At 38.8% G+C, this 12,137-nt stretch overlaps 1 protein-coding gene across 1 annotated transcript in view; it reads right to left on the reverse strand.

Moving 5' to 3' along the window:
* SORCS2 (sortilin related VPS10 domain containing receptor 2) overlaps positions 1-12,137 on the reverse strand; it is a 2,271,537-nt gene that overhangs the window by 620,637 nt on the left and 1,638,763 nt on the right. Inside the window, exon 11 of the mRNA XM_044063564.1 lies at positions 7,352-7,428. Coding sequence (XP_043919499.1) covers positions 7,352-7,428 — 77 coding nt within the window. The remainder of the gene's footprint in view (positions 1-7,351; positions 7,429-12,137) is intronic.

Genomic DNA, 12,137 nt, shown 5'->3' on the forward strand with positions numbered 1-12,137 from the left:
TCTAGAATTACTGGTCACACGACTGCTTTGAACACAGTACTGTGCAGCTTATTTGGCATTCTTCTGTTGCACACTACCCATGATACTTTGTGCAAGGTGGCTGCAGCACCTCTGATTCTAACTTTGACTTCCTCATTCAGATTTTTCCTTCTCCTCAACCTCACCATCCGCGCACCTGAAGCTGTTAACCATTTCCACTATTTCCTTATTACTTCAATTCCATGCCATGACCATTATCTTCTCTGTACTTAAGTTTTACTGTATTTGCCTTCAGCTTTGCATTACATTTTCCTATCTTTCACTATAGCTCTTCCTTAGAGCAGAAATTATGCACTCCCACTCAGAACCCCTTTATGAGTTTAGTCACTGTTCACACTTAAGTCACTGGATTTCTGCACATAGTCTACATTAATTCTACCAGTGTTTCTGAGACTTCAAACCATAACAGAACTGCTAAAATCAGCTTTCTGGGGCCCTTGTTATGCATGCTCTCTTTATCTGGGAATGTTCAGTTGAACTTATTCTGTCATCTACATTATCTTTCTTATGGCAAACATCAGGATGTGTGTACAGTGTCCTCATTTGAACCCAAACTGCTCATCCTTTTACTTCTACTGCTGTTTATATGCATTCATGAGTTACCCTCTCCAGCACTTTCATGCAGTGTAACAGGAGTCTGATGAGTCTGCACTGCCAGCAGTTGTGAATATCTCCTTTGTTTATGTACATCAATGGTACAATGCTTATTCTCCAATCATCTAGCATGTGCCGCCCCCCCTCCATATTATGATGAGTACCCTCCGAAGCCATGTCTCCCATAAACTACCCAGTGCCTTGCTCACATCTGCTGTGACTTCATCTCAGCCTGCAACTTTCCATGACTCAGTTTTCCTTAGTATATCTTGCAGCTCATTTGGAATTGGTGCTCCTCCCTCCATCATCATAGCCTGTGTATGGGACAGTATAGTTTCTGTGGAGTTTTCTTCATTCAGAAGATTTTCACACTCCTTCCATCTGCCCTGAAATCCTCTGGATTCATTAAGAGATAGATGCTTGTGTTCCTTATGATTGGTGTCTGCTATCATCTTTGTCTTTTTAGTTCCATTGTACAACCTGATAGCATTTCTTTGGGCCAAACTTTAAGTCATTTTCCAAATGCTGGCAGAAGTTCTTGGATGCCTTGTTCTTTGTCATTGTTCTTTGGCATTGTGATCACTCACTTCGGCTCTTTCTTATCTGAATCGCTCCGTCCTTCCCTTTATTAGCCCACCTGCATTCCTCCTTAGCCTATTCACCTTCTGTGCCTTCCACTATTTCCTGTACTCCTGCTTTCTTATGATCCTTTTCTGGACTTCTGCATTCCACAACCAGCTCTCATAATGTATCTAATCTCCACATGTGGCTCAACCACGGACTTGTTTCATCTTCACACATGCTGTTTTAAGATACTGTCATTCCTTTTTTGCTCCACCCATTTCCTCTTCTTTCTGAGGTGCCAGGCAGAGATGCAGCTTCCTCATCTGTTGCCCAATGGCATTCTCAAATCTGGCACCCCTCAGGCAGTGGCACTTCCATGATTTGTGCTCCTCAAAAACAAGTGACCATTGTCTAAATTACTAGGGACACTTCACTGAAAGCTCACTTCACTGAAAACTCATTTCTTTGAAACTCATTTCGTTGAAAGATATAAATGGCCTTTTCCCCACTGTAGTGTGACCCTGGAGTTAGTATATAAAGTAAGGGGGAAGCCCCCACATATCTTGGTTATATATTCTCTTTTGGATACAGTTATTTATTGCACTTGTAAAATGTATATAATATGTGGGGGGCTACACCCCCCACACCCTCCCTTACTTTATATACTAACTCCAGGGTCGCACTACAGTGGGGAAAAGACCATTTATAACTTTCAATAAACTGAGTTTCAAAGAAATGAGTTTTCAGTGAAGTGGTCCTAGTAATTTCATTTTCAGTCAAGTGAGTTTTCAATCAACCGTAGTAGACCCCATATATATATATATATATATATATATATATATATATATATATATATATATATCTTTATATGTTCTCTGATCTAGTGTTCCTGAAAAGAGAGTAACAAGTCCTAGTCTCCCTGACACCCCCAATATAGGCACCTCAAAGGTCTGTTTCCTTTTTTCCATTCCTCAAGTTAAAAAGAAAAAAAAACTCCATTTCTGATCAAGCACTCTTCTAGATAAAACCTTTTCTGGGTCTACTTCATTTCGTTGAAAACTCATTTAATTGAAACTCAAATGACTGGGACCAATTCACTGAAAGCTCACTTCACTGACAACTCATTTTGTTGAAAGTTGTAGTGCGATCCTGGAGTTAATATATACAGTAAGGGGAGTGTGGGGGGCAGAGCCCCCCCCCACATTGGGGGCTGTGCCAGGCGAAGCCCCCCACATAGTTTGGTTATATGTTATCTTCTGGAAAGAGTTATTCATTGCACTTGTAAGTATCCATCTGTATGCTTTAAAAAATTTACACCCCCCCTACTTTATATACTAACTCCAGGATTGCACTACAGTGGGGAAAAGGCCATATATAACTTTCAATGAAATGAGTTTCAATGAAACGGGTTTTCAGTGAAGTCAGCTTTCAGTGAATTGGTCGCGGGAAACTGACTTTCAGTAAAATTAGTTTTCAATGAAATGAAGTAGACCCCCTGTACTATAACAAGTATAGAAAATGCTTGCTACATTCTAAATGCCACACACAGAGCACCGAGAGAAGCAACAGAGCATTAGCACCAGCTACAAATGTGATACTGGCATGGAGAAATGTAACGACAGTGTTGTTGTATTACAAGGTAATCGGCATCTGATGATCATACCCTTTGACCCCTTGCACCCACTGCAGCTGCCCCCTTCACCCCACCCTAGTTACAGTTCTAGTGCCAGGGCACAAATATTTCCTTGAACTTCTGCAGTTTCCGAATACACGCTTGAACATTTAAATTACCGATTCTTAAAACTTTTAAAATAATTGCACAATTTACAGCTTTTAATACTGAATATTGTAATTATTGCTTTCTAAAATGGTCACATTGTATTTTGCGTCTTTTCTTCTCAGGCTGCAACTGAAAAAGGGCCCTTTTATATAAAGCTCATAGAGTTTAATCCAGTTAACAAACAAATAAACAAGCACATAAATAAATAAATAAATAAATAAATTAATGAATTAAAGAATTAATTAAAGAATAGCATATCACATGAGTCATTTTCTGTGTTACTTAATAAATGTGTGTGTGTGTGTGTGTGTGTGTGTGTGTGTGTGTGTGTGTGTGTATATGTATATATATATATATATATATATATATATATATATATATATATATATATATATATATATATACATATATATGTATATATATATATATATGTATATATAAGGATATATATGTATATATGGGTATGTGATAGGTAATTAAACCATCACAAAGTCAGCATCTGTTTGGTTGACACCATTTGGTCACTGAAACAGATGATCAAAAGGTGTGCAAGTTCAACAACCCCCAGGTAGGGGAATGTTCTCTTTTCCCAGGGATTGTGAGATATTGAAGTTAGCATATATGGAACTAGGCCTGGAACTCCTTATCTCTATCCATCAGGTCAAACCCACCCTCCTGTCCTTCAAAATTATTCTGAAGGACTTCCTAGCCAAAACCTGGCTCTCTTCCTGTTCAACACTAGGATAAACTATATCTCTAAATGTGAACAAATACTTATTCTTACCTTATACCACCTTACTGTCCCTTCTTCACCCACTTCCTTATTTCTATCATTTTCTCTCTCCTGGATTTGTCTCTAAATATGCCATAAGCCTGACTTTCTCTCACTTTGCATAGCAATTCCTGTTTGAATAATACTAGCTTACCTTTAATTTCTTTACAAATTGGCTAAAGTTTTTTTAACTATTAAGTCATTGTCAAATGATTTTTATCCTGCTTAACCAATGTTTTCATTTTATGTTTGAAAATGGGCTCCTTCCCAGTCGTACTTTCCCGGTAATCAAATGTAAATGAATGAATGAATGAAACAATGAATCGATAAACAAATAAATAAATAAAAGAATAAATATAATTAGTAGGAGATGTGGAAAACACTTGCTTGGTTTAGCCTGTCCAAGGATATATCACGGACCATGTACGGAATGTGTCAATGTTATGTTTTCGAATTAAGTAAGCCGATATTCTGGTCATGAACACTGTGGTCATTTGACCAGTTGCTTACATCCATCCATGTATATATAGATAGATATAAATATAGCTATATACATGTGTGTGTGTGTGTGTGTGTGTGTGTGTGTGTGTGTGTGTGTGTGTGTGTGTATATATATATATATATATATATATATATATATATATATATATATATATGTGTGTGTGTGTATATATTTATATATATATATATATATATATATATATATATATGTATAGAAAAACACACACATACATATATGTATATATATATATATATATATATATATATATATATATATACACACACACACACACACACACACACACACACACACACACAGCCACAATTCTAACTCTCCTATCCAGGTAAAACTGAAATAAAACATAAACCTAAATTATAAATCTAACAAATCCAAATATAACCCACAATAAAATATGATCTATCTAGTTATTTATTTACTTACTTGCATTTTCTAAATGGCTAAGTGAACTGATCCAAGGTCCCTTTGCAGCCATGACCAAGGCCTCAGTGGCAAAGACAACAGAAACATTGATAAAACAATCAATCATTGAAGACATATAGCATAATAGATTAGTTATTTTATGCAACATGCAATGACAAATTTAAAAAGCAGAAAGAAACCACATATAATAGATAAGCTGTGGCATAAACATAGCAGCAATAATATTTAAAGGACTGTGCATATACAAAACAGAATGCAATCAGATATACATTTAAGCTGAGTATTAATAATGTTAAAATCATTGGAATTAATAATATAAGTAATAATACTAATAACACAGAATTACTTACATGTAAGGTTTAGAACACAAAGTGGTCAAGGCAATGAAAAAAAAGAAAGTTGAAAGGTTGTTGAATTCAGTGGTAGAGTATTGTTGGAAGGTTGCTGAATTCAATAATGGAGTACTGTTGGAAGGTTGTTGAATTCAGTGGTGGAGTATTGTTGGAAGGTTGTTGAATTTAGTGATGCAGTACTTTTGGAAGGTTGATGAATTCAGTAGCGGAGTACTGTTGGAAGGTTGTTGAATTTACTGGTGGAGTATTGTTGGAAGGTTGTTAAATTCAGTGGTGGAGTACTGTCAAAGGCTGTTGAATTCAGTGGTGGAGTATAGTTGGAAGGTTACTGAATTCAGTGGTGGAGTACTGTTGGAAGGTTGTTGAATTCAAAGAGAAGTATTGTTGGAAGGTTGTTGAATTCAACGTGGAGTACTGTTGGAAGGTTGTTGAATTCAGTGATGGAGTACTGTTGGAAGGTTGATGAATTCAGTAGCGGAGTACTGTTGGAAGGTTGTTGAAGTCAGTGATGGAGTACTGTTGGAAGGTTGTTGAATTCAGTGGTGGAGCACTGTTGAAGGTTGTTGAATTCAGTGGTGGAGTATAGTTGGAAGGTTGTTGAATTCAGTGGTGAAGTACCGCTGAAGGTTATTGAATTCAGTGGTGGAGTATAATTGGAAGGTTGTTGAATTCAGTGGTGGAGTACTGTTGAAAGGTTGTTTAATTCAAAGGGAAGTATTGTTGGAAGGTTGTTGAATTCAATGGTGGAATACTGTTGGAAGGTTGTTGAATTCAGTGATGGAGTACTGTTGGAAGGTTGTTGAATTCAGTGGTGGAGTATTGTTGGAAGGTTGTTGAATTCAGTGATGGAGTATTGTTGGAAGGTTGTTGAATTCAGTGATGGAGTATTGTTGGAAGGTTGTTGAATTCAGTGATGCAGTATTTTTAGAAAGTTGTTGAGTTCAATAGTGGAGCATTGTTGGAAGGGTCTTGAATTCACTGATGGAGTACTTTTGGAAGGTTGTTGAATTCAGTGTTGGAGTACTGTTGGAAGGTTGTTGAATTCAGTAGTGGAGTACTGTTGGAATGTTGTTGAATTCACTGATGGAGTATTATTGGAAAGTTGTTGAATTCAGTGATGGAGTACTGTTGGAAAGTTGTTGAATTCAATGATGGATTATTGAATATACTTAGAAATGCTTGTTGAAAAGGAAGTCAGCCTGTATCATAGCAGCGTTTGAATTTATATTTACTGAAAAAGGTGTTCTTTGAGAGACTTTTAAAGTGAGTGGTTAATTTGTTTGTACAAAAAATGCATCAGAACTAACAAATGAATAAATAATTATATCCATCTATGTATACATACATAGCTAAATAAAGCACATAAGAATGTGAGTAGAAAATTGTGCGGGAGACACTCCGTTCATAAAAAGTGTGGAAACCACTAAAGCCATATTCAATAAACCAATGAACTTATGCAATTACCCCACACAGTCTAAGTCAATGGGAAACATTAAGTCAAACCCCCAAAATATAGGAAAAGCAGATAAATTGAATATATGTGATCTGTTTGCACATTAAATGAAAAATCCTATGCTGTAGGATTAGTGAACTCGGTCTGGGACTTGTAACTTTGCATCTTGTACCAAAACTTGTTCCACAAATCTACAGTGCAAGAGATTTCATTTATTACATACAAGACCCCCAGTACAGATTAATTCATTCTCTCTCTCTCTCTCTCTCTCTATATATATATATATATATATATATACACACACACACACACACACACACACACACACACACACACACACACACACACACACACACATATATATCTAATAAAAAGGGGGTGGCACAAGGGAGCTTGACCTCCCTGCGAAAGGTACTTTACTTTTCCTGCATGTTCTAAGGATTAGCCTCAGAGTGTGTCATTTATGAACAGAATTTCTTCTGCACTATACGTCCTTTACAAAAACGTGAAATTTACACTTTCACTGAACTCATTCAGCTCCATCTGAGCTGTTGTGTCTTTTGATTTACGTATCTAGGTCACCTATATAATAATATGAGTGGTGTACTCAAAAGTCTAATTTCACATTAAACAACTGAGCTCACAAACAATCTGTATAACAGGAGAGTATATATGAAAGTTGATCCCTCTAGTATCTACTTAAAGTCTATCAGCACCCTTAGTCCTACTATGTGTACACCTCCTCATGTCACCATTCATCTGAGTATTTGAAATGAAAACATAAAAATCTGTTTAATCACCTGCATGAATGAAGCAGATTGTATGTAAACAATTAATATCATGTTTGTTGTACCTGTCTCCAGCTGTTTCCACAATCTGAGGTGATGTACATTTCTTCTTTGTACTCAACTAGCTGAGAGCCCAAGTTACCTGAGGGGGAAAGCAGACAAAGTCAGATATTATTTTGCCTTAGACCTAGTTAGTGTGCAGCTGGCTATATACCACTATGGTTATGAAGAACACATTTGTAAACATTCTCATAAACATTCTTATGGCATAAGAAATGCAAACTGGAATTGAGCTGTTTCAAGCAAGAGGCATCACAAAATAAAAATGCTTATTCACCATAAAAATCACTGATAGCCTTACTATCATTTTTTTATTAATGTGTTAAGAGGTATACATGCTGTTAAAAAGTCTGTCAAATTATGAACTACAATCTATCATTAAGGATAACAACAAAATGCGTGCTGGTTGGTGGCCGAGAAATTATCCTACAGTATTATGCATTCAGCCAAAAGATGTACTGGATGCTGATTCTACAGAATGAATATTTAGGAATATATGAAGCTGTGAAGGTTTAGCTCAGAAACATATAGAACCTCAAAACATTCATCTAAACACACTGCAAACCGTGGATTAGTGGGATAACCATAGGTACTCGGCTTGAATCCACCTTTGATATACAAAGTAAAGTGGTGTCACAGTATTTTTATACTAGGCAGACTTTACATTGATTAATTTTTGTACTGCAAAATACTGTATGTCAGCACACATCATGTATGGTGACACTGCAAGAAACTGTACTGCACTGCATAACTGCATAAATGGAAAAATGAAAATGCAGGGGACAAGGTGAGCGATCCCAAAGACACCTTGTACAGATGTGTATATTATAATAGCAGTGCACATTTCCTTACTGAAAAAATGAAGAAATGTGCATGCAGTTAAAGGTGTACGTCATAGAGTCTCCCCTCTATGCAGAACAAGGGAGCTACCCTTTCTTTTACTTAAAACAGGATATAAGGAGAAGACAGTAAGATAATCGTTATGATCTGCTTATTATGCCTCCTTTACCACCTCCTATGTATCTTTTGTATTACCTCTTGTAAATATTTTATTTTTTTATTTTATACATTTATTAACTACATAAGCCCACTGGGCACAAGTATGTCTTTTCAGGGGCAGCCCAGGAGCACTGTCAGATTAAGTGACTTTCTCAGGCTCATACAGTAGATAAATGGAGGTGAAAGGTACCAAACCCTGTACTTTGGGTACAGTAAGCAACTTGTTAAACTTTTCCTCTTCAGCATTATCACCTGTTTTTATAGGTTCATAGGATGATACTAGCCTATTGGCCCAGAGGCCCTTATAAGCCTAGCTAAGAATTTGGCCCATGTTCCCTCAAAGTCAGCACCTGTTTCCTCTGTCCAGCATGAACACAGGTGGGATCCCAGGGATGTAATTTCTGTTTCCCATCCAGTTTTCCAGGTTCCTCTTAAAGAGGGCTAGAGGGGTACGCTGTTTGACATGGAGAGGGAGTTTCTTCCACAGATGGGGGAGTGTTTGGGACACAACTCTATCCTGCAAATAAGTTCTATTAATGTCACAGACCAGGTTAAGGCCTTGTGTGTGAGTTGCATGAGTGGAGTTTGACTTACGGATATGCAGCATCTCCATCAAGGCTGGGTCTCAGATTGCCTTGTATGCCAGACACAGGTCACCTCTGAGCAGTCTGTATGAGACTGAGTAGAGGGACAAAGCTTATAGCCTATCTGTATATGATAGGCATTTGGGACCCTAGATTTTCCTGGTCAGGAACCTCTGTGGTCTCTCCAGCTGCTGCATGATCTTGGCAAGGTATATGCCGAATGGGGCATTGTACTCGATAATGGGTCTGATAAGGGAGGAGTACAGGGATGTTATGACCTCCTTGTTCCTGGATGAAATATCCTTATTTATGAGGTGGGCCACACAGAAAGCATTCTGTACAACGGAGGCAACATGGTGGTCAAAAGTCAGGTTGCTATCAACCTAGGTGCCCAAGTCCCTCACGACTGATTGTGTGCTTAGTACGTTGTTATTAATGTGAAAATTAGTGGGATGACATTTTCCCCAAAGGGGATAATGATGCATTTCTTGTCATTCAGTTTGAGGCCATGCTTCTGACATCAGTCATTAGTTTGTTTAAGGCCTTCTTGGAGGATGTTCAAATCACTAGGAGAATTTAAGACAGTGCGCAGCTTGCAGTGATCTGAAAACTTGGTCAGCCACAGACCACAGGATTTGGCTTGCACTTCAGAAAAGTATATTCCAAACAGTACAGGCTCCAAGACCGATCCTTGGAGTACACCATTCATTATGGGTGTACTACTTGAGGTGGCTTCCACTATTTTGACTGAGTGGGTTCTATCAGTGAGCCAGTTAGTTACCCATCTGGTAACATACGGGTCGATGCCTAGCTGGGAGAGCTTATCTATTATGCCTGACTGGAGAATAGTGTCGAAGGCTTTGGCTAGGTCAAGGTAGGCAGTGTGCACTGTCTTCCCCTCGTCCATGGCTTTGGTGCCTGTTTCAAAGAAGTCGACCAGGTTTAACAGGCATGATCTCCCTTTGACAAAACCAAACTGTGTGGGTTCAAGTGTTTGGAGGTTGCTGATAACCTTATTTATAAGGACCATGATAATGCGTTCCATGGCCTTGCAGATCATGCTAGTTAGGCTGATGGGTCTATAACTGCCTGGGTCAGTGGACGCTCCACTTTTGTGTAGAGGGATGACAGTGGCTGTCCTCCATTCAGCTGGAATGAAGCCAGTGCTCAGGCTTTGGTTGAATAGGGTGCCTAATGGAACTGAGAGCTCATGCTTCAGTTCATGTAGGATACAGCCATGGATGTTATCGGGTCCCATGGAGACTGTATTTTTTGCCTTTGAGAGGGCATTAAAGACCTGCTCCCTGGTGGTGCAGGGAGGGGCAGGTGCTGGAGATGTCCTGGTTTACTGAGGGAGGGGACAGGGGGTGAAGTTTTCACTGAACCTGTCAGTCAGCATGTTGGCTATATCTATGGCATTTATGTGTGTGGTGTTATTGACCAGCAGTTCAGAGCAGATTTGGGTGTTACCTTTGAGACTGCAGACATATGTGAAGAAGGCCTTGTGATTGTCCTTAGGAGTTTTGGCCAATTTGAACTCAAATTTAGCCTTAGAGGATTTCACCAGTGACCTTATTTGTTTGTTCAGACAAAGGAGAGATTGCTTCCAGTTTGGCACCTGCTCCTTCTTGGTCTTGGACAGCAATTTTTTCCTTTTCTTATAAAGTTTGTTTATTGCTGCTGTCCACCACACAAGTTTACTCTTTCTTGAGGAAGATGATTTGGTCCTGTCAGGTATTTCTGAGTCCATACAGCTATGTAGGTGCTCATATAGTTTTTTGGTGTAGGCTTGGACATTAGTGTTAGTTCCAACTGAAGGGATGGTGGCTGTGAAGCTGCTTATACCTGCTCTGAGGAGACTGTAGTTAGCTTTAGAAAAGTTTTTTTGTTTGACCCTGACAAGGGGTGGTCAGGGGAGATAGTGACTTTGAAAGTGATCACTTCATGGTCGGATCTTACCAAGGAGGGATAACATTGTAGGGGTACTATAGTGGCTATTCATGTTGGTTAGGACCAGTTCTAGGATATTTTCACCTCTTGTAAGGGTGTCAACATTGGCACTGACGAAGTCGAGGAATCTCTGGGCATTCATGTTTGCACTAGAATAGGTCTTCCACTCTATGGTTAGGTAGTTAAAGTCACCCAGGATCAGGGTAGAGGGTTGAATCTTAATGGATTCAAGTAATTACAGCTAGGTGGAGTGGGCGTCCTGAGTTATGGTTGGGGGTCTGTAGCTAGCTATGATTTGAACTGGTGTTTTGTCAACAGTTAACTGCACTTGGAGTGTCTCTTGTGCATCATAACATTTGACCAGCCGGGAGGTGTGTATGACTTTGATAAATATTGAAACTCCACCTCCCTCGGCTTTGTAGCCCTCTGTTTTTGGTCTGAAAGTACAGTAGGATGAGTAACCTGGTAAGGCTGGGGTGCTCTCCACAGCTTTGAACCAGGTTTCAGTGACTGCACAAATGTCAGCATCCTCCAGGGCAAGGAATGCTTGCAATGAGTGCAGTTTCATGCTAAGACTCCTAGTGTTTAGCCGCATAACTTTAAATTTCATTTAGAAGAATTTTTCATGTTGGTAATTTTGTGTTATGGCTGAACATAAACCCATTTCTATAAAGAGGGACAGACCAGGTTTCATGCATGCAGCCCAACTGAGTTACTGAGGCTATCTCAACTGTACAGGTAAAGGAGAAGATGCCAAAACAACTGGTCACCGAGATACCATTAATTAATCACGTAATGTGTGAAAAGCAATTGTCCTGATTAATGCAGTGTAGCTTGACTGCATATTCGTATGTAAGATAGATCCTGATGGGTGCTTGTCACAATTCTTACTAGTTAGTAGTAACCTTACTCTGTTTTTCTGTAGTCCTTTAGGAATTAAGACATAGCAATAATCATTTCACTTTTGTACATCTCCCATATTTCCTGATTTCTCTCATTTTAAGGATTTTTCTCTTTTTCTCACTGCCCTCTCAGCATGCCCTCCATTTTCTACCTTACACCATTAATCTGAAGGTGAACTGCTTGGTAAACTACAGGCATCCTGGCACCTGTGTAAAGCACTGTAGCTGCACTGCGGACTTTGCTGCTATAAAACTGTACTTCTTCCTGACTGTTAGCACTGACTTTGTTCACTGTAGTTTCAATGTGATTTTACGCTGCATAGACTGCGGACAAGGTACTTGTTATACTGCTGTAC

The sequence above is a fragment of the Protopterus annectens genome, chromosome 2.part1 (assembly GCF_019279795.1).
Source record: "Protopterus annectens isolate FY-2018-M chromosome 2.part1, PAN1.0, whole genome shotgun sequence".
Classification (NCBI taxonomy): Eukaryota; Metazoa; Chordata; order Ceratodontiformes; family Protopteridae; genus Protopterus; species Protopterus annectens.